We start from the raw sequence: 23937 nt of genomic DNA, 5'->3' as shown, positions 1-23937 counted from the left end.
AAGCTATGTTAGCACTCAGCAGGACAAAACTGCACAGCCACTTGGAGGGAAAAAGCTTGGGAGTTAAAAAAAGTCATCTGACAAAAAGAAAAAAAAAGAACAACGTTAGAATTCATCCTTGTTGACCTAGCTAATCTGCACTCTTAACATTTGCAAGGTCATGGTTTAAACAAATGAACAGTTATTAGATGTATTTTTTTTAAAAAGGGGGAGGGGGGATCAATTATCAGTTAACGTTATATTGTTCGACAAATGATGTAACAACAATGCTAACAGACACTCAGCACTGAGCTTATCTCAACCCAAAGCTAGTCGCTCGAGGAAGATTTAGCGGCAAAAGCCAAGCTAAAACCTTCGGTAAAATTAGCACCTTAGCTAACGTTAATTCCGAACCAGCTCAAAAAATAACACTATCATATTTTTCTATCTTTCACCTCATGCTAAGTCACATATGTCAGAGTCAAGGCCCGCGGGCCACATCCGGCCCGCCAGAAGATTTTTTACGGCCCCTGGGATGATCTTGATTTATTATTAGAACCGGCCCGCAGACCGCAGCAAGCCGGCACCCCGTCTGAAAAAAAATATCTTCCTTATTTGAACTGTAAGTAGTTCTTTAAATGTTCTGTGAGATGATGTACTTACCCATGTATCCATAACAACCGGAACTTTCAATATCCACCAAGTTATTGCCGAAATATACCGTCTATTAAACGAGTGCCCCCCGGATTAATTATACTCTCTGCAGCTGCAGTTGCGAAATTACCGTATTAACCCGATACTTGCTGGAAAGTGCAACGTCTCCCCTTTCAGAAACCGTTGGAAATTTTCCACTTAGCGCTACGTGTGGCGGAATTACGGTACTGCAAATTTAGATGTGTCGCCGGCGACACGTCCGGTCTAGAAGGGTTATTAGCACAGCAGTCATCAGCATAACTGTAAAATTAACTTTCAGATACCCTTCAAAAATGGCTAAAAGGAAGGTGGACACTGAGAACCGGGGGTTTCAAACAAGGTTTAGAGTTTATATTTAGAGTTTTTACTCAGTTCAAGTTTAAAAGTTAAAGTTTAATATTTGTTTTCACTGCATGTTACTTCTCCTTGATGAAAGTGTTGTTTTTGATTAATAGAGTTTTGCACTTTATTTTATTGTATTTCAATCCAATTATATTTTAAAAATATTTCAGTTGTGTCTGTTGAAAATTAAAGATTACTGACAGAGCCATAAGAAAATATTGCTTTATTTATCTGATCATATTGGAATATATTTGTTAGGTTTTCAGTAGGTTCAATTAGGTTCACTAGACTATATGCGTCATTTAAAAAAATTTCAATGAACATTTGATCAGTCCGGCCCTCAGCTTGTAGCTAAATTTTTTATTTGGCCCTCCGTCCATTTGACTTTGACACCCCTGTGCTAAGTGATAGCATTATAGCATGATGCTATAAGTTACGTTAGCTCCATCTAAAATATACATTGGCTTCAAACAGTTTTCTAAGTGTTTTTTTACCTGTCTTGCGAAGAGCTGAAGCAGTGTGAGCCCACAGCGACAGAGCTGCACTTGCACTTGGACGGAAAAAGCTTCGGAGTTTAAAACAAACGTCATCAGAAAAACGTTGGAAGCGAAGCCACCCTTGATGACGTAGCTAGATAAACTGCATATTAATGTTAGCTAGGATGTGAAAAAAACAAAAGTACATGCTCTCTTTCTGCCTTAAAATATGTTAACCACTAAAGGAGTAAAAATACAGAATCAGGGAACCACGATGAAACATCTATGATGACCGTTGGAAATCAAATAGAATTCTTACATGGCCAGCGCAAAGACATTATAAGTGCAGTATCACTACTGCAATGTGTAAAAAGTAAATTACGGCAACTTCAAAACATACAGTAAGTTACTGTAATGCTATGTACTATACCCATAATGCAATGCAAATTACAGTAACTAATTGTAAAGATGTTTTATGTTAGTTTACTGGGCATTTTGCGGTATTTAGCTGTAAAAAATACAGTAAAGGCTAACAGTGCAAGATATTATAAATACAGTACCACTACTGCAATGTGTAAACAGTAAATTACTGCAACTTCAAAACATACAGTAAGTTACTGTAATACTATGTCCTTTACCCATAATGCAATGCAAATTACAGTAACTAATTGTAAAGATGTTTTATGTTAGTTTTACTGGGCATTTTGCGGTATTTAGCTGTAGAAAATACAGCAAAGGCTAACAGTGTAGACTCGTACAAAGAAGTGCATATTGTAAATGCATGGCCCCGTTGACTGAAGGTGTTTTGCTGCAATTACAGATGGACAGGGTGTGAGCATTCTTAAAAAGTCTTAAATTCAGGTAGGTAAAATGAAGGTCTTAATATGTCTTAAATTAATTGGAAACGGAAGTTGCACTTAAATAGCTTAATCACAGGTCTTAAAATTGGTCATGGCAGAACTATTTAATCTCATATATTCTATGTTTTATTTTATTTATTTATTTATTTTGAGGCACATCCAGATATCTTCATTAAGTTCTGGGACTCTTGGGAAACGAGGCTCAAATTTATCTGCAGTTGTCTGGCGATGTTGGTCTTGGCCACTGCCTCACTGCCTGTTGCCAACCCTGCATGGTGCTACGCCTGTTTTGTGGGGAGACAAACTCTGCTAATATACCCTTTCGAGCTAGCTAGCTAGCTTCTTTAGATTGGTCATGGGTTAGAGAACTTTACAATTCATTGACAATGGGCTGGACGGCATTGTCTTTGACACTGGCTCACTCTTGTTGCCAACACTTACAATATTAAATGCATTTTGAGAAGAAAAAAAACTAGCTGCTAACATACCCTTTCAAGCTAGCTAGCTTGTCAGCTTAAATTTTAAAAGTTAAAGTTTTCTAACCCATGACAGATAGGTTAGGAAACTTCAACATTTATTGGCAAATGACTGGATTATGTTGGTCTTTGCCACTAACTCATTCCTGTTTCCAAACTGTACAATGCTATGTGCATTTTGTGCTAGCTGCTAATATCCCTCTTCTAGTTAGCTAGCTAGCAAGCTTTTTCGCATCTGTCATAGATTGGAGAACTTTAAGTTTTATCTCCAGTTGACTGGACGTCATTCATCTTTGCCACTGGCTCACTCCTTTTCTTTATGATGCTACCTGCATTTTGCACATAAAGGCTTGGAAGTACAAAGCTCCTGCCAAAAGCCTCAACAGACCCTATAAATGTTACAGTTTTGACATAGCGAGACTAGAACTGCTCAGAAAACGGTCGCCCCAATAGCGAGCACTGATCTCAAAGCAGGGTCTGATGCGACACAAACTCTGAAATCAGAAGTTTAGACAATTTTAAATGTGGAGTTAAAGCACTAGTCTTACCAGGTCTAAATCAAGTTCATAATGGTCTGGAAAAGCCTTAAATTTGAGTCGGTGAAACCTGCAGAAACTCTGGATGTAGGTCCTTTGGGTCTTATCTGCACCCACTTCACAAGGAACAAGTTTCTTAGTGATTCTTTATTGCAAAGTACCTCTAGATTCAAGATGTGAACGTCTCGCAACACGTTCTTCACTGGATTTTAGTCTGCACTTTGACAGGGTTATTCTAATGTATGAACATTAGAATAATGTTCATAAACTTTTCCATTGTAGCTCTGGCTGTAATGCTTAAGACATTTAATGGAAGTTGCACTTAAATACATTTAATGTAATGTCTCTCCTACTGGAAGGTGTCATCTGATGTGTGAATTGGCTTTTTTTTCCTGACTCACACATTATATCACTTTTGGCCACCAAACCTAACAAGTTTGACTTCTGTCTTGTTTTGCCAGAGTACCGTCTTGGTGTTTGGAGTTTCAGGCGACAAATGAGACAGCCCATGGCAATTAGTGACAAAAAAAAGACAGAAAGGACAAAAGTCAGAGTAAATGGGGTCCTGAACACATTTACGATCTTTTTTTTTGTGTGTGTCCTTTTCCAGAGTCTTCTGCGTACCCATGACTCTGTAGCCAAGAGAGAATTCGAACCTGCTCTGCCGCCTCTACCTGATGATGCAATGGAGGAAGATGAAGAGTCAGTCAAAATTGTGAGCCTGGTGAAAACCAAAGAGCCGCTGGTCAGTATCTGTGTGGCAGTCAATCTGCAATCAAACCATCAACAAAATCTCTCAGACTTCTCACTTCATTTTATTGTTTTACAGTGCAAATTTTTACATAAATAGTTTCCATTTAAATTGCTTAAAAAAAACCATACAGAAGTGCAAAAAAATATATAATTGATTCAGGATATATTTTTTAATTGCTCAAATTTCTGTTTAAGATTAATCGTAATTCACTTGAATTGTATTGTTTTTCTTGCATGGCTGTAAGGTGAGAGACTCGGGTCGGGAGGACGATAAAGTGGACTGGTTGCAGTTGCCAACGTCACCGCTAGGTGTCACAAAAGTGCAGACGGAAGAATCATAAATAAATCAGCAGAAACACTGTAGGCTTTGCAGGTCCAAAAGAGTCATTAGCAGGGAAATTAAGTATTAAAAGAATAATCAAATACATAGCTAATTTACTCAAAATTTATAGTTCATTAACATATTGTTAGCCAAACGGTAACTGTAAATACAGTGTATTCAATGAGCTACAGTTTTGTTTTCTTCCCGCTACGCTATGCAGCCGAGAAGCCACAAAATAAAATAAAATAAAAAAAACGTACATAATTCCACATAGTTTTAAGATATATATATAAAAAAATCTCATTTTAATTAATTTCACATGAAACATCTTAATAAATAATAACATATTTTACTTTCATGTTAAAAATGTAATAACTATTCATTTATTACATTGTGGCTGTTCTGGCATTTAATGCAGCTGCACCGAAAAGCTTCAGCCTCTTAAAGTTACCCAGCCACATTGAAGAATTTGAGACATATAGAGCTTATGGTTAGATGTAGTTGATATAAAAAAAAAATTCATATATATATATATATATATATATAATTTCAAAAACGCATTCATACCAAGACAAAATGTCTGCTGAGGATAATTTAAAAGGAACCTAAAAGATGACTGCCGCAGCAGCCTGTGCTGCTTTTGTGTTTAAACTTTTAACTTCGTTCTCAATCCAAGTTTTCTTTTTATTTTTTATTTCTTTCCACAGCTCTTTTCGCTACATATCACTGTGACACACGACACGCCGCGGCTCCAGCTGTTCTGTTTATCTAAAGTGAAATAATGCAAACACTGACATCATAATTGAGTCATTGAAGCAGCACTGCAGATTTGGAAGGCCTGGGTTAATTTATGTTTCTGTTTCTAGTGCGCATTGATTAGCTTCGAGGCCTTTAATCACGGGCCATTTTCCTGATGCTGCTCAAATGTTCTGCTTTATTACTTATTCCATGTCATTGTCTCTTTAATTTTTTACATTTTTTTTTACAAAGTTTCCTGGATCGAGTAAAGGAGAAAAGGGGAAAAGAAAAAAAAAACCATCCTGCGAGGATTCGAGAGCGGCAGACGTTCAGCAATGCCACAAAACCTCAAAATTTGTCGTTTTAGTGAAAATTGACAGAAAGAAAACCTCTGGATTCATTTTTTTTTTAGTTCACAAGTTTTTCATTGAATACACATGAACATATTTCAGTTTTGACTCACCAGAAGAAATATTCAGAAACACATTTAAAATGTAAAGAATCAATAAAAGAGTGAATATGCTAATATGCAGGTTGCCAGGTTTGTGTAGACATATTGCAAATCAGAAGATAAAGTTCCATTAACATCTCTGGAATAGCAGCACAAAATCAAAAGAAAAGAAAAGAAAAAGGCTCTGTGTGACTCATCTATCAAACATGCATTTTTGCTGGCGTTGTTGCCTTCGAGAGACACTTTTGGACGGATAACTGAACATTTTTGCGATGGTTCCGACACTAGCCTGGAAGAGAGGGCTGACCCTCCTCTGACTTTGTCCCGCTGATCGATCCAACATGTTCCCATTTTCCAGACAACAGGGCTTCACCCGAGCGAGAGCCGATAGCAGCCCGCCCATTGCATCAGATGCTGTTTCCATTCTTGCATCGCCGCATCAATAACGTCTGTTGTAAATAACGCCGCTTTTGTTGTGTGGAACACAAAGGCGTCTACATGATTTAAAACAAAAATTGTATGAAACAAAATATATGAGTGGAGCTCAAAGCGTTTCTGCGATAGATTCGGTTATGCTATCTTCACTCTGTGTCTGTTTGTCGGTTCTTCTTTTTGTGTGTGAATGAAGGGAGCGACGATTAAGAAAGACGAATCCACGGGGGCCATCGTCGTCGCCAGGATCATGAGAGGAGGCTCAGCCGATAAGAGCGGTAAGCATTCAAATTCAAAAACACTTCACCGACCCCAAAGGGGACATCAAATGTTTCCTGACACTCGCATTAACTCAAGATTCTTCAAAGGTCTCCTGCAGCAGTCCGTGCTGTGTCGAATTTGAAGAAGCCTCTGACTGAAGACGCAAAAAAGAACACATAGTGTGGTCTAATTGATCCTGCTTATGTGTTATTTATTATAGTTTGTGATAGCAATTAAAAATATAGAATGCAGATCTGCTAAATGTAATAGTGTGAAAGCAAATACTGTACAAAATGTGGGGCGTTTTTTTTTTCTTTCCTGCGTAATCCTATTGACTGATAATTATCTTAAAGAACCAACCGATGTTTTTAAATACAGATATGATAACAAATGTGGATTTTTAGTGTGAAAAATCAGAGCATTTTGTTGGAAAATGTTTGAGTTCAGTAATTAGTCATATTCCAAACGTGTAATAGTAACAAGGACGCGATGTGTCTTTAAGGCCTGATTCATGAAGGTGACGAGTTGAAGGAGGTGAACGGAGTATCACTGGAGCACAGGAAGCCAAAAGAAATCCTTCCTCTCCTGGTCAGTCACGTCACGTCTTTGTCTCCTTTTTCTGCGGATCTTTGTTCTTCCTCTCACTGTTAACTTATTTAACTGCTCATTTAAAGACAACATGTTGCTTGAACTTGTATTTTTTATGTTTGAATGTCCTGAACATGAACTAGATTTCTGTGGGTTTCTTTCTATGTAGGCTTGTTCTGAGGGTGCCGTTAAATTCAAAATCATTCCTGGATCCACCAAAGAGGAAATGACATCACGTGTGACAAAGGTAGAGCAAACAATGAAGCCACTTCTCAAGCAGCGTGTCTTGTTTTTAATTGTCATTTAGCGTTTGGCGTTTAGCATCTAGCATTCATCGCAGCTACATGAATTTTATGGAGAAGACTCTACTGGAATCTGCATCCTTTTAACCTTTACACTCTGTTATGTTAGAACCAGAAACCTAAATGTGTTTTATTAGGATTTTATGTGACACAGCAACACAAAGTAGCACATAAATTATGGAGTGGAAAGAATTAGGCCCTAATTTGTTCGTGTTGGATTCATTTGGTTATTATTATAATTTTTTTTGTCATCCAGTTTGCCGTCATCGCACTGCAAAAACAAAACTTTTCTGGCTCGGAAAAGTGTCATAATCTGACAGTTTTTAGCAATTTTAGGAAAATTATTGAATGAAAACGAGCTGAAAAGTTACGTACTTATGAGTTAGTTTTGTCTTATTTCTAGTGAACTAAGATATCCCCACAAAATGGCCAAAAATACTTGTTTGTTCGAGTTTGTGTTTTTGCAGTGTATACTGCAAAAACATAAACATCTGTTGAGACAGTCAGAATCCCTTGGCACCGTCTACCGTTTGGGCTCCATTTATTTAAATGAGAATAATTAATTGTTATGCCGTGCAGAAAATATTTGCAGGTCTACAGTCTTCGTGTTCAGAAAGAGTTATGGGCCACAGCCACGTTGTGCGCTGCGCAGGTTGGACGGGGGGAGCTGGAAACGGACTTGAGAGCAGGCAGCGTTCGCAAATTATTCCCAATAATTGGAGTCGTTTCTCAAAAATGACAGGTGGGGTGGAAGTAAAAAATGCTGTGTTTGTTGTCAAGATACAGATGTTCAAACAGCAGCCAGAGGACAGACATACAAAAAAAAGAGAGAAAAAAATGTCGTTTTCCATTTTTCTCACCATTTTGGGTTTTTAATGCCAAAAAAAAAAAACCCAACTGTCATTCCTCAGGTGTTTGTGCGGGCGCTGTTCGACTATGATCCCACGGAGGATCCGACCGTCCCGTGCAAAGACGCGGCCGTGGCCTTCAAACGAGGTGACGTCCTCCAGATCGTCGGCGCGGACGACGACACCTGGTGGCAGGCCCGTCGCCTCGGAGACGGCAGCGGTCGGGCGGGCCTCGTCCCGTCAAAGCAGCTGCACGAAAAGTGATCTTTTCACACCGCCAGTCACTCATATTCTGGGAAAGAAAAACGCAGAAAATCGAACAAAGATTCGTTCTGTTGTATTTTTAATCTCTTGCAGAAGAGTTGCGTTGCAGCGACCCAGAGCCCTGTTCAAGCTTCAGAACATCAAGCCAGCAGGTGATCACATTTGTTCAGGAGTGTCCAAACTGTGGCTAAGGGGCCATTTTTGACACGTGAAAGATTTCTTTTCGGTCCCTGACCACAAGTCAAAAACGGTGCAAATTTGGCCAACAGAGCAGAAAACAATTGCTGACCCAAAACAATTTGGAAATTTTCTGCTGTTCTTTTAACAAAGCAGCTGTCTGAAGCCCTTTTCATGTTTTGGATTTTTAATGATACACAGATTGTATTTAAAAAAAAAAAATAAAAAAAAGTTTATTGTTGGTAGGAAAAAAAAAAAATCATGGTAAACAATTTTTTGCATTTTTAATTTGATTAATTTTGTGCCACACCATTAGTTTAAATTTGCCAATTTTGGCCTCCAGTGCGAAAAAAGTTTGGAAAGCACTGCTTCAGTTCATAAAGCCACACCACCCGAAGAGCATTAAACACTTTGTAAAGAACATCTTCCAGGATGAGAAGTGGAAACCACCTCCTCCGATAACGTTTTGTGTGCTTTTCCTTCTCCAATGCTCGGCAGATGACACGGAGGGCTCTGTCGGTACGCATTTTGTTTATTTGAATGCTTTCCTTCGACACAACTCATAAAATAAGTGCACATGCGATGAATCGCTTCACGAGCTCAACATTTTAAAACTGTTGACTTTTCCGAGATCGGTGTGTATTTCTCAAGGTTGCCCCCCCCTCTCTCTCCCCTCCGCTCCAAAATATGAAATTTTTACGAGCCGTAACTTTGCTGTAAGTAAGATTGTTAAAGTTATCCATGAACTGAACGGGCTCTCTTATATGGTACTCGCAGTTACTTAAATTTTACAAGGCTAACAAATTTCAGAACGTTTGTAATGAGCATGAAGTTCCTGTTTCTGGATCAAATTGGGTTTCTTTTCATAATGGTTTTTCACATTTCCTGTTTCTCTCCTTTAGTTTTTCCAGTCCCAGAGGATGTAGACTACGGAGCCATAACAGGAATCCGCATTGGTGAGACGCTGGACACTCGAAGCACACGCACTCCTACCTGAAGACAGTTTTTTTTTCCCTTTTCCTTTTTTCAAATTTTCACTTGCAGCGTAGAATAAAAGGTGTTGTTGGAGTGATTCAGCTGCGGAACGGCAGGCCATGCTGCTCTAAAGTGTATATTTGCAACTTTTAATCCAAGACTGCTAATCTTTTGGATTAACTTTCATACGTCAGAAGGTGTCACATTTGCATTAGCGTCTGAAATCCACAAATATGTCAAATTGTCTCTAAAAATACTTAGAACTGCCTATTTTAATAGTCCAGACACCAAGTATGACATCAGTACACCCAATGATGGCTGTTTTGCCACCGACACAGAAGCTAAGGTCCACAGTTTTTGCTATTTCTGCTCTTGGGAGTTCAGCCAATCAGCTCCAAGGAAAATGAACGGAGGTCCTGGATTGGCTGCTTTGGAGATGCCAGCCGATAAGAGAGTTAAGTGGCATTATTTGAAGTGCTGGATATTTGCTGGATGAAAAAGGGTAAATAAATCCGCTAACAGGTGAGATTTCCACAAATAATTTGTTGAAAATTATTCAACAAATAATAATTTGTTATTTGTACAGAAAAATCTGTGAATAGGTGAAACCCACGAATACTGAACCGCAAATTTGTCTTCAGGTTCGATTTGTATGGCTCTAATTATTTTTGATTCGATCAAATCAGATTTATTTCAGTTCTAATTACAGTAAAGTGTATTTTATTCAAAAGAGTCTTGGTGAAAGGTCAAACTTCATCCGATTTTTTTTTGGCTTAAAAATATGTTTTCCTTCATCTTCTATATTTAAGGACCAACAATTCCCCAGACATTGACTTTGTACTTAGGTACTTAAAGGCGATTACACCCCATGAAATATGTTCTGCAGTCGTTGAGAAGTGCTACTGATAAACCAAAACTGTGTGGGTTTCTTGTTTGCAAAGTCACATTTACGAGGGTGATGAATGTATTTATCAAAGTAATATCAGTTGGAACAGATCCTTTATTGTTACCTGAGTGAAAATTGACAAACATGTTGGTAGACAGAGGGATAAAGGTCAAATCTGAACCTAATACCAAACTCGCACCGCAAATGCTGTGGAAAGTACGTTGCCATAGCTACAGTTCTGTCTGTAAAAGTGTCACAAGACGCCAGATAGAAGAGCATAAGAGTGAAACTGAAACGACCGTAGGGACGGAAATCACTCATCGGACACTTTCCTCTCCTTATGTGGGTAACCCTTTAACGTTTTTACCGGTGCTGCACTGAGAAGTAGCTCGTATAATGAGTTCAACAGATGTGCAGCTCCACCAGGTGCTGCTAATTGCTGCTGGCTAGTCTGAAGGAGCTGAGTGGGGGAGTCGCACGGGAGGGGTGCTCTGTGACGCAGAAGCTCATAACCTTGGAAACTGCAACTTCGAGGGTGAGCTGCACCTTAAAGGTGGGGCTAGGTCCACCCGGGCGTTTTGCACAGCTGACTGGTTGCCACGGGAGATTAAAGGATTTCTCAAACATGCACGAAAGAACCAAAGCAACAGTCCAAGTGTGTTTTTGACATGGAAATGACATTATAACATGACGTAAAGCTAAGAAAAGAATCCATTTTACATATTACTGCCCCTTTAACGTTTTCTTTTTTCCACAGAGGAACATTTATGAGTTATAATTAGTAAAAAAAAAAAAAAAAAAAAAAAAGCACAATCTGGCCTTGCCACCAGAGTGGCGGTTCTGATCGTGGGCCGACCCAGAGGAGCCAGACCACAGATGCTCTACAGCAGCTGGAAGTCAGACAGAAGACCAGCAGAGCGTGACGGACCGAGTTGTGTCTTCACTGAGACATGCTCCCGCGCTGCACAGCGCCAGCGCTCCGATGGCTCCTGAAGCGGGGCCCGCTCGCAGTCTGCCACTCCGTAATCCTCCGCTCTGTGTTTAGCGCTGAGCTTTATAATTTGTCCCGTTGAACAAGCTGTTCCCAGCTGGCCCGCCGACAGGGACGACGCTGAACGACTTGAGCCCTGAAACGATGCGATATGTCAAAGCAAATAACCGTAATTTTGCTTCGGGATTTATGAAAATTGGATCTGATCTGAAACGCTGAGCTTTAAATCGGCGGGGTTTGCGTTTCTGCTTCAGGGGGAAAAGATGGCGGGTTCATAAGCAGAAGGCTCTGGCGCTACGTCACACACAGCACAATGTTACACATCAAACCTGTCGACGTTTTGAATTACCATCTGGACGCAGGATTAATTTAGTACTTTTTATAATAATTTTTTTTTTAAACTTTATTTATCAATTTTCACAGCATATTCTTTACAGCATTGAGGTTTTATACAGCGTTGTCTTTCTTAACATACATAACCCTTACCTTTTTATAATAATTTTGCTGTAGTTTCCTTATTTATTTATTTTTTGTTGCTGTTTGTGTTGATTGTATTTGTTGACAAAACTTAAATCATTTGTGTAACCTTTGTTTGTTTTTAGCGAGACTCATTACTCATTATCCAAGAGCAACAGATGACAAATCACCTTTTGGCTAATTCTGGCACATTTACACAAATGTTCAGCAATGTAACTCTTACATCATGTATGTAACTCTTACAAAGAAATTATCAGCTAGCTATGGGTAACTGATAGCTTTATCAGTTAGCCATAACTGGCTGATTAATAGTTAGATTTTAGATTTCTGCAGTTTCAGACACTTCTTTAAAAGACTGTTGTCGGTTTTATTCCTCCAGCCGGTCTGAGAAGGAGCTTCCGACTCGGACGGAAGAGCAGCAGAGCCAGGAAATCTGCTCAGTTACGGAGGTGGAGCTCTGAGATTCATGGTGCAATCTGTCCCCGTACGTATGTAGAGGTGGTACCCTACCATAAGGAGCCGAAGGACAGACACCGCCTCATTGTCCTGGTCGGTACGTGAGAAAAAGACAAATATGCATCTGTATTCAAAGGCTGGATTTCTACCTGATGTGTATCAGCTTTGTGATGTGCTACACTGACGTACTGAACATAGTGAAAGTTGGTGGAGGGGAAAAAAAACACCAAAAAAAAACAGCCCGTTGAATTCTGTTTTATATCTGCTCCTTTTAAGGCTAAGCGAGAACACCAAACACTTTCATCCTATTTATTTAAATAAAACATATCGAGCCTGTTGTTGATCAAGAGGGGAAAAAAAGTAACGCCTTGATGAAGATTTATGTCTCCACTTTTGAACGGAAAAATGATCCCTTCCCATCAGACCCGCGTAAACAGTGTCAGAAATCTGCGAGTCAAAATATATTGCGTTCACTTTAGTAACGCAGCGGTCCAACCCCGCATTCACTCCTCCTGCCAACCCTGCAGGTCTGCTCTGTGTATTTTTGAGCTCTATCTCCCCACAGGGAATTCCACTGCGAGCGCCGCCAAAGGTCTTGTTAATGTCATAATAGGATACAACTGAAGGTCACCGAAAAACCGAGGGGGAATAAAACAAGGGAGAAATGCGGGGAGTCGGAGGAAGAAAAAGTACATTTTGAATAGTGAAAGACAGGACGGCGAGAAGCACCGATAGCTGAAGAGACGTAAAAGCGAGGTCAGATAGGGAAGAGATAAAAGATAGCTGACTGGGAGGACAGGGACGAAAGCTCACGAGTCAGATCCCTCATGATGTCCGCCAGAAGGTTTATCATCAAACTGGAACACTTAAGACAGCTTGGATTTACATTTAGACTCCTTTAATTGAGTTGGGGCTAACCTCAACTCCTGGTCCCGTTTTACTTTCGAATGTCGTTGGGGACAGTCGACATCGTTAGGTCGTCATTAGGAATACATCGCTCACTGGCAATGAAAAGCTACAGACGGGAAAAACCTAAACCAGAGTCTCCCGAGACAATGAAGGCCGTTTCTGTCCTAATCCAGGACCAGACGGAGGATGTTAAACCAAATTGGAAGAACATCGTTACCGTTTGCATCGCTTACACATTTCGTCTTAAGCTAAAGACCTGTTTACCACCAGACGGCACGGTATGTAGACCCTGTGGCTCTTACAGAGACATTAAGACTGGAGAGCGTCCAACGAGATCTGCATAACAGCTGTGGAGCTCATCAGCGTTGAAAGAGTAGCAAGTCCATAAACTGGATATTTGATTATGCATCAAACTCATGGAACCCAGTGATGGAAAAGGCAGGTATGACAGGAATCCTGCTTTTAGACTGAGCCCCAGTAGAAACTGATGCAATCTGGCTGCGCATCAATCCCAGCTGCTACAGTACTGAACATGTGGACGAATGCCTGCGTGTGTGTGAGTGTGCGTGTGCGGATCCCGTCCTGTGTATCCTACATTATAACGACACTGATACTGCACGGCTTTGCAGATGGTACCTTTCGATACGACGCTATGGCTTTTCCAGAGAGCGTAAGACCGATCAGACGGGAGGCTGTTTGAGCATCATTGTTCGAAGGAAATCAGAGCTCCGTCTGTCTGACTTTCATTTGCTCTCTAATTCTCTGATGATAAAGACAGCTGTGTCATTTACTGTTGGGCTCCGCTCAAGGAAAGCATTACCGCACGGCGATATTGAGAAATAAAACCCATATTCAGAATACCGTGTTCTGATCCGTGTCTCCAGGGCCCAGTGGGGTTGGCGTGAACGAGCTGAAGAGGAGGCTGGTGATCTCTGAACCGGACCGCTATGGCGTCAGTGTGCCGTGTAAGTTGCACATCTTGAGGTTTCATTACTTTCGGCTTTTACATTCGGCGCGGAGCGTAAATTCTCTCCCCCGCGAACACAAAGCAGTGCCCCGTCTCTTTTCCCGTTTTGCAGACACGACACGTGAAAAGAGGAGGCAGGAGAGCGAAGGCCTGGATTATCATTTTGTTTCAGTTAAGGAGTTTGAAGAGCTCATCCTCAACCACAGGTGTGGGATAAGTGGCCCTACTTGAGCTGTTCGCTCATCGCTCATTCCTTATTCAAACATTCAAAGCCTTCTTACCCGGTTCTCTGCTTGCTTCACCGTGTCTGTAGGTTTGTGGAGTATGGACAGTACAGAGGTAACTACTACGGGTCGAATCTGGACTCGGTGCAGAGAGTGATGGCTGAAGGCAAAGTCTGCCTCCTGGATGTTCACCCAAGCGTAAGCATAAGCCCAGCTAAAAGACGTCCAGGTTCACTCAGTTTTGATGAACACTAGCCGCGTTTCCGTTACAAATGTGCACAAATCTTTGGCGATGTTCCGCCAATGTCGAAGAATACAATTTCTCAATTGCTGTGTTTCAATTAAATAAGAAATTACATTAAAGTCACACGTGAATGAGCTTGTTCACGCGAGAAGTCGTTAAAAATTGTGGTAGCGGCTACATGAGATATATTCATATTTCAGCCATGGAGCTGGTGATCATCATCTATCAGCCAATCAGAGGAGAGGTTTGGGTCTTATTCAGGCGTTGGAGCAACAATATACTTAGGAGAGGCTACGTATTCTGCATTTTGGGAAAATTGCAGTTGGTAATTTTACAGAAGAGTTATGGATTCAATACGTTCAAATAACACAAAACCTTTTATGAACTGTGCAAAGCTGCGAGCGCTCAGGTGGAGCCAGCTGCACTTTGTCTAACAAAACGAACACAAACCATCATCCTCCTGTACTTCCTGTCATCGTTTTCTCCAGCACCAACATCCGGCCGTTGATCACGTGACTCGTGTGATGGCTGAAAAAGTGAAAAACCAAATAAAAAAAACATGATTGTTTTTGAAATTTCAAAATGGCATGTTTTCATAAAGCAAATTTATTTTTGCAATTGCAATTTTTTTGGTTAATGAAAACGCAGCTACATGCCTTTCAAAACTAATCATATTGCATTTTGTCACATTTCTATCAGATTAGTTTGTTTATTTTTTGAATATGTACATTATGCTTCATGTACTGAATGAACCATAATGTCAAAATCTTTTTTTTACATATTCCAGGAAGTGGAGCGGAAGTATAAACGTATCAAAATTCCCACTGCTTAAAAATCGACTTAATCTCACATTAAACATGTACAATCCATACATATCACAACTACACCAGTATATAATAGCTAACCCGTCAATATAGTATCTATTTAATTTTAAAGTTCAGTATCAAAGTTTTATTCAAAAATATTTCTCGGAAAAAAGATATTTAAAAAAACATTTGTATTTAAAAATATATATTTAAAAAAAAAAAACATTGTTCATATGCCCTGTTTACTGCAAATAAATTCATGCAATTTCAGTAAATGTTAAATCTGAGGGTCCTCTTAAAAATATGAGAACATTCAAGGATTATAAATTCTTTTGCAAGGCACGGAGTGCTGTATTATTTAACACTGAGCTGCATAAATCACAGTTTTAGTTTTTTCTGATATTTTTCAACTGGAATAAAGTTACTGGCATCTTTTCATTGCTTTTCTCAAGAGGTTGGTTCTGACTTTGACTGGTTATGAAAAAGTTGCCTGAATCAGAAGTGGGTCTTGAAATCGTACAAAATTTACTAAAAGGAAATCAAAGCAAAATAATTGAAAAAAAAAAAAGAATTAATTAGCAAAACTTTTCCCTATGAATTTCAATTTCTTCCATAATATAGCATTTAAATTACATCGACAGACAAGAGATGCTCACAAAGCCTCATTTCTGTTATGCATTCATCTGACCTTATCTTCATCCTTTTTCTGTCATTTTTTTCCCCCTCTCTGCAGAAAATAAAGCATGTTTACACTTCTGGATTCAAACCATACGTAGTGTTCGTGAAACCGCCGAGGATTGAGGAGCTTCGCCTCACCAGGCGGAGAGCAAAATTTGTCTGTGATGAAAACAGTACGCAAGTCAGGATGTTTTCAGTAAGTACATATGGATACTTTTAGCCTAAGCTCCAAAGCTAGCCTGTCGGTTCACATTAACAACTTCACACGTTTAATTCCAGTTTTCTTCTTATCTGGAGAGTTGAAGAGTATCTAAAATTAATAGTATGTAAGTAGTGGTACTGCGTACAGTTAATACTTGGGTGGGCTTTATTTTGGCACTAGTAGGTTGCTTCAAATCTAGCACTGGTAGCATCGTTAGCAGCTAATGGTTAGCCAGTTATGGCAATCTCATGTTAGCAAAAATATAGGAGCCAAATATGTATATTTTTGGTTTTTTGGTCTCTAGATGGGGCTGTGGCCTCCAGTATATAAACCAAGAGGTGACGGGTAGCTGACAGGTTTTTGACCGCTGTGGCGGAGTCATTGTTAACTCTGTTGCCGTGTATTGTGGAATAAATGGATTTTGTTCACAAATGGTTCTGACTGGAACAAATTTGGAATTTGGACGATAAGAAGATCTCTGGGGTTGACTTTACACAACGGGTACAACGTTGACCGCTCAGCGCGTCATAACTAAGCAGCAATGGATTAACTATGCAACATTAAACTGGCTAGTACACAAACCATTGTGTTTTTTATGTCATTGTGATTTCATTTCTGTTTTATACAGGTTACCCAAAATTATGCTACATAAGCAGTTTAAAAGGCAGTCAAACACAAATGCAACTAGCCGCCAACCTAACAGCACATACCTTTATATCTGGGGCCCATAATAACATCGTAAGCTAACTTTACCAAACAGTGATAGGAACTAGATAGCGCTTTGTGAGAGAGAGGATATTATTGATGATTAATGTCACAGACCAAGATAATGTGCCTTATTATGAACTGCAAGAATAGAGTATAGAGTTTTAATACCGTTTTTCTTTTGGTAAAAAAAAATAAAAAAACGTCTGAAAGGTGTGGTGTTTGTTTGTATTCAGCCCTCATGAGTCTACAGTTTGTAAAACTCCTTTTTTGCTGTAAAAGTAGCACCGTTTTAGGGTTTGCCTACACCAGGAACTGGAGCGTTGCCCATTCTTTCCAAAATAGCTCAAGCTCAGTCAAATTCATTGACAGTAGGTACAGTCCCATCCTTGACCCTAGAGAGCATCACTGATCAGTGATTTTAGGTCTTCTTGTCACAGTCTTGGGTTTTCCGACCAACACTGAAACAGCACTGCAACTGGATATATGAAGTCAGGTGCTTATTGCATGCCTGGACACTTGCAGGCTATTGTGGGGGTTATAAACCAGGCACACACCTTGCGTTGACCGTGTAATTTGCTTCTTAGACACTTTCAAGAGACAGGCGACATTACGGGTACTATGCAGGTGGTTTTCTTGGTCTTGGCTGTTTGCCCAGAAAAACCTTTGCATTTTTGTAGATGTGCAATGTTTCTAGGCAATGACTAAAAGCAAGTGGTGGTCCAGTTTATCTGGTAGGTTTTTTTCCCCCTCAAACAGAAGCATATAGATTTCAGAGTGCACATACATTTACTAAGAAAGACAAGTAAGCTTTTCCCTAATTGCCATATGGCTTCACATTCACTGTCGAACTCTGTTTGTCCGCGTGGCCCTTATTAGAACCGTGATGCAGCAAGGTTTTGGTGCTTTGCCCGACACCATCAACCCAAACCTTCAAAGAGTCCGAGCCAATCCAAAAAGTCTGCTTTCAACTGGAACCACATCTGGTCTGAAAAGGTCTCATAGCCATTACGCAGAGCATGAAACTACTGTGGCATGCCTCACCAGTGCAGCTCTGCAGTCACGGTTTTGTATCCTGTTGTGTTTGAGTACTTCAAGTTAAACTAAAACAAGCATCAGCAACAGCGAGGACCTCTGTGAAAGCAGGTGTTTTAGCGGATTGCTGGTTTGAAGGACACAGGTGTGTTTTAGCAAATGACATTAGCAATGACATCAAAGAAGGAATTGTTTGTTGCCCGTGAGTCTAGGATGCGTTACAAGGCCACTCTCATTTTTTTCCCCAAACATTCAAGATAGTTGCCAGTCTTCACGTGGATGTCTGGGAGAACTTACCCAAAGGATGGTCCGGGGAATGCTAAAAAAAAAATTTTGGAAAAAACCAAAACTTCAGTTGAACTTCATGTCACGACAATCAGAAACAGGGGGAGTGAGTATCGCTTATTTGGAGGGATAACCAGAAGACGACTTCATCCCTTCAAAAGCAGATTAAGTTTTGGCAACAGCAAAAGAGCAAAAACATGTCATAATATTTGTCGAGTACACGGTGGTGGAGGAGTGATGATTTGGGCTTTTTCTACAGCCACAAGACCACCAAATGAATCATGGAATTAAGGGTCATCTGGGTCACCAGAGAATGATCCGTCCAAACTGGTTTATAGACAATCAATAAACCAGTTTGCACTATCTACTGGGGTCAAACAACACAGTCCATTGATTGATTGGAGAGTTGGTTATAATACACAATACACTTAAAATTGTTTTACCAAATCAAGGTATTGCCATTGAAATTTGTTCTGTTAAATGACAAATCTTGATCCGTTCATTTTTCTTTACTTGAGATAAAATTTCATCTTTTCCAATATATCGTTTGTTCTTTAAATCTGTATGGAAGTTTTAGCAGAGCACTAAAACAAATAGAACAAAGTTATAGGAAAGACTAAACCAAGCTGCATATACACATCACACATTCGCAACAAAATTTAAGATTGTAAACGCCACAAAAATTATTTGTCTTTTATTAAAGAAAAAGAAAGCAAAAGTTATAGGACTCCTGTCAGTCCTGTAATTTGTCTATTAATAATTGAAAAAAAAAATTTGTTTCATTCGTTTTTGTCCTAGGTCTATATTGACGTTTCCAGAAACTATTCACTACCAAAGCAAATTCATATTTAGACGTTTTCAAGCAAACGTGACCTGCTTCTAGAAAGCAAAGCTGAATCGATTCAGGCAAAGTTAAACCAACCCATTAACCATTGTTCTGACTAATTTCTGCCATAAAGGGCTGAACTAAAGGACCAGGCCCACATTGTATGAATAAAAGCACCTTCAAGACTCTTCCATTTTTCCAGCACAAGCTGTTCTCCAGTACACCCACTTCTAAAAGATGATTAGGTGTGAAATAATCATGGTTAAGTATCTTATTGTGTGTCAACTTTCCTTGTGCCTCTCTTACGAACCATCTAACATATTCTTAGAAGTAAACCCTAGAATAAGGGTTAACTTTTCTTTTTTTTTAATACCCGTTTTTCTATCTACTGCCGTCAAACAACAAAGTCCGCTGATTGGGGCGCAGAAAAACATGACAGCTAGCGACAAGCTGGAGACGTACCAGCACGCCACGTTTGACGTCAAACCAGTACAATGTTTGCCCAGTGAGAGTCCAACTGGCAGATTGCAACGCTGTCCGTCAATAGTGCGGAATACGCCGGAGATAAAAAAACAAACAAAAACAAACATGGCGTCACAAATTATACCGACCGGTGTCCGACCGCTTAGTGGAAACAGAGCAGACTTAACCTTCCTTTTGTCAGTGTGCTCAATTTGCTGGGGTTGTTTTTCTGGGTTCACAGGAGGAGGATTTTGAGGAGATGCTCGACCAGGCTGAGATGTTGGACAGCCGGTACGGCCACCTGTTTGACAAAGTGATCGTCAACGGAGACGTCGCGGCGGCATTCAGAGAGCTGAAAGCCGACGTCGAGAAGCTGGACGAGCCAGAGGTCCAGTGGGTTCCCGCAGCGTGGATGCGCTCGGCACCAACAAAAGCGTGGAGAAGCTGCAGCAGCTTGACTGGCTGGATTTGAACGGGAGGATTGCATCAAATATTCCTTTAGGGCCCCTTTTAAATCTTATTTAATATAGTCTTCTTAAAAGTGATGCACGCTATGTTCCTCTGTGCATAAGTACCGCGTATGAGTTGAATAAATTTAGATAATAATCTCTGTCATTTTTATTAGTTTTTCATGATTCCCAGCTTCCCTAAATTTTTACATTGGTGATCTAGTTTAATCAAATTCATCTCTCTCTCTCTCTCTGTCTAATGCTTTTTCCAGTCGTCTCGGACTCAGCTTCTCTTTAAGCATTTAGTTGACATAACTTTAATTTGTAGAGCGAAGAAGGTGGGGATCTTGTGAAGAGTTTGCGGCCGAGTGTCGTCCCTTTGCTGCCAAGTTGCAAACATCGGCATGGAATTATTCTGACAGCTGCTGCACTTCAATTAGCTCTAATGTGCACCAGTGAAACATTAGTAGCAGCCCGTGAGGCTTCCTGCCAAATATGCGCTCGCTGCGCAAAACGCACATAAACAGGAGAAAATCATAGATCAGAGTTGAATCATAGGTGTCCATGTTCCTCGAACTTTTTCGATTTCCTCATGTTTGAGTCGCCTCTCGCCTGCGTTTACAGCTGTGAGTACTTTGGGGTATTTATCAGCTTTATACATCTAGAAATGGACATTTTTGCCTCTTTGTGAAACATCTCAAGCTTAATGGGAGTAGATTTAACGCATCTGTGAACAGCGATTTTCAAGTTTTATCCGCTGGATAAAAGAGTGGACTTTAAATGGGCCATTTTAACCCACGAAAAAAAAACTTTAGTTTTGTGGATTCATAACATGGGAGCAAAACAATGAATCTTATCGATTGTCCCTTAGCAATACTTATATATAACAACTTCGAATGCACACAAATGACATACAGTGAAATGATGAAGAAATAGAAAATTCATGGTAGGAAGTGCATTTGTTATGTGCCACATCATTTTCTTTAAAAAAAAAAAAGATTAGTCAGTCCCCTGGAGAAGATCTAGGGTATTGGACTCATAACTAAAACCAGCAATTAACAGAGCAGACTGCATTCAACAAGGCTTTTATCCAGACCACTCCGTTCTAGAACTGCCCGGCACAGTCTGGTCAATAAAGAAAGACACAAGTATAAACGTGGAATGGTACAGGAAAGAAGTAACGAACACATGTATGTTTAGAAAGCCAAGAAACCAGCTGAAGTCCGGCAGCATTTAGAAGTCATCCTTGCTGTGTGCTAATCCATATAGGCTGGTTTAATGTTAACTCGTGTTCAGCAAAAAAGGATTCTCATTACCAAATTATCCCACAGACTGGCACAACTGGCAAAAGCAGAGAAAGCTTCTAAAAAAGAAAAAAGTTACCTTCGCAAAACCTTTAAACTACCGAATGTTCCAGCAAGCTGTGCTGGAGCCGTAATCCGAAGTGGGACAGAACATTATTTCATCATCAACCAGCCAAGACCCGGTTATAGAGGACTCAGAAGAATAATCAAAAGAGTCCAGGAGCCAAGGAGCATTCAAAGATATCTATTGAAAGACCTGGAAATGGCAGGTAACAGTTTTTCCAAATGAAACCAATGAGGAATGCATTGAACTACAACAGCCTCTGTGCACAGGACTCCACTGCTGAGGGAAAAGCTGCGCTCTTTGGATGTTCGCGTTTGGGAGAAAAATGTCACTGGAAACGTCTCAGTCGCATCACTCCAGAACTGGAGTTTGCAGGAGGGAACAGAGGTAGCTGTCTTCCAGAACAGACCTGAACGTAGGAAAAATGGAGAAAAGTCCCTGGGAATTCTTGATCAGAATCTACGGGTGAAACGAGTGTGGGTTTCCGAACGAGACATTAGTCCCAAACGCACTGCCAAGGAATGTCTGAAATGGTTTCAGAGAAACAAAGTAGAACTGCTAGAATGATCTAAATTTAGAAATCTATGAACTGAAGACTAGATTGTACACAGGTGATCCCAAGAGCCTTCAAGCATTTGAAGACAGTTTGTGTAGAAGCACGGATCAAAATCGCACAATAGAAATGCAAATGGCTAACTTCTCCATAGAGGAGACGACTTGAAGTTGTCATTTAGAAAAAGGGCTTTTCCAAAAAGTGGGTGTATTACAACTGCGCAGCTGGAGCCATTGTAGGTAGAAGAAAAAATGGAGGCGTAAATTTCCACCAAAAAAAAATTGAGATGAATCTGAAAATGTACTCCTCTTTTTTTATCCTACTTGCAATTGCCCTGATATGCCGTTGTAACTGCTTTTTGTGAATATAGATTACTTGGGTTGTTTCCAACATGTGGGGTAAATTTCATTTAAATAGCCTCGATAAAGATATTTAAACTGAAGGCAACGTTGATGTGTACAGTACTTATTTTACCCTCTGTAAAAAGAATCGCAGTAAATCGGGGGAGAAAAAAAATTTCCAGTTGGTGTAATCAAGAGTGAGCCAATGAATTATAAGACCTTAGGATATTCTCTTATAACCGAACTCAGCTTTAAACCTCTTCACCTCTTTCTATTCACCATTAGACTGAATGATTTCATTTAAGGTCATCAGATTAAAAGGGGCAAAACACAAATTCACGTCATACGTTTCACATTTGTATTCATAAAAAGGTCTAAAAACAAAATTTTCTTCCTATTCATGTTAGGTGCTGTTTTATGTTAGTCTACCAAATGAAAATCTCAATAACACATAGAAACTTTTTGGTTGTGCTCTTGTAAAAATTGGAATAAAGCTCCAGAGATACTTTTGCGAGGTCTTTGAGTAGACGCTACTGTCAGGTGGTACAACTGCTTGAACTCTCCAACTCCAAAGGCTTCAGGGATTTTTCTCACCATCATGAGGTACTTAATTATACTTCCATTCCTCTAAAATTCATGGGAGTTTTAGTCTTTGTCGGCGCTGCGCTCCATTACGTGTGACAAAGTGTTAATCTGCTCCATGTATTGGGGAAAGCTGGGAACAAGGGAGCGAAGTGTCATGCCGGGAAACGCCGATGGCTCTCGAGAGACGTGACCATCACAGAGAAATTACGAGCTGCCATAAAAGCTGACCGTGAAGGTGGAGCACTGCCGCTGGGATGAAAAGACCGCCATTTCAGCAGCGGCGGAGAAAGACGGTGGCAAAGTGTGCAGACGAGTCGCTTGAGTTCTCTACGGCGCAAACGGAGAGGCTTTCAAGACTGCAGGCAGGCGAGCTTGTGCCAGGCCTGAAGCGCGGCCTAGACCGACACCGTGGCAGCATAATTTCATCGCCGCGCTGAGAATCTGCAGGAACCCTGTGAATTCATAACAATGCCATTAAAAACACAGGAGCCATCCAACCAAAACCCACCGTTTGATGTGCGCCGCACCTCCCACATCAAAGGTTGGAAAGAAATGCATGATGTCAGCAGACCTTGGTTCATTTCGGTCCTGATCGTCTGTCTAAAGTGTGCTAAAAGAAATAGAGTGAATGTTCAACATTACCTTCGTCCTACAGAGTCTATGTGTCGCAAACAACCAGCATGTGTGTAACTCGCAACTAACAAATTGAGCTGCAGCTGCCACTTTGTAGAAACGTTGTGCTAAGGAATCAGGCTAACCATTATAGCAACACAAGCTAATGGGAAAGCATTAATACCATAAGGAAAATAAACATTACAGCTTTTTCCTTCAATACATCTGTGTATTTGTGACAGAACTGACGTAAGACCAAGTGCTACTGAAATGTTGCAAGCAATCAGGGACGCAGCCTGATTACATCCCCCCCTACGATGATTGACATGTAACAGCACCAGGTCATCCCTATAATTATTTGGAATCATTGTAAGCCAACCTAATATCCAAAGAAGAAAAACAA

At 40.2% G+C, this 23937-nt stretch overlaps 1 protein-coding gene across 4 annotated transcripts in view; it reads left to right on the top strand.

The window, feature by feature from the left end:
* LOC122841831 (MAGUK p55 subfamily member 7-like) overlaps nt 1-20199 on the top strand; it is a 30783-nt gene extending 10584 nt beyond the window's left edge. For all 4 annotated transcript variants that reach the window (XM_044135437.1, XM_044135436.1, XM_044135439.1 and 1 more), the window contains 13 exons: nt 3973-4107; nt 6255-6336; nt 6822-6907; nt 7077-7154; nt 8121-8317; nt 8415-8473; nt 9401-9454; nt 12207-12380; nt 14077-14157; nt 14272-14365; nt 14473-14581; nt 16167-16307; nt 19868-20199. In XM_044135437.1, the coding sequence (XP_043991372.1) occupies nt 3973-4107; nt 6255-6336; nt 6822-6907; nt 7077-7154; nt 8121-8317; nt 8415-8473; nt 9401-9454; nt 12207-12380; nt 14077-14157; nt 14272-14365; nt 14473-14581; nt 16167-16307; nt 19868-20098 (1521 nt within the window). In that variant the 3' untranslated portion in view covers nt 20099-20199. The remainder of the gene's footprint in view (nt 1-3972; nt 4108-6254; nt 6337-6821; nt 6908-7076; nt 7155-8120; nt 8318-8414; nt 8474-9400; nt 9455-12206; nt 12381-14076; nt 14158-14271; nt 14366-14472; nt 14582-16166; nt 16308-19867) is intronic.
* The last annotated feature ends 3738 nt before the right edge of the window (nt 20200-23937 follow it).

Source organism: Gambusia affinis, linkage group LG12, assembly GCF_019740435.1.
Source record: "Gambusia affinis linkage group LG12, SWU_Gaff_1.0, whole genome shotgun sequence".
Taxonomy (NCBI): domain Eukaryota; kingdom Metazoa; phylum Chordata; class Actinopteri; order Cyprinodontiformes; family Poeciliidae; genus Gambusia; species Gambusia affinis.
The sequence above is the reverse complement of the archived record's forward strand: the minus strand, read 5'-3'. Positions and strand labels throughout refer to the sequence as shown.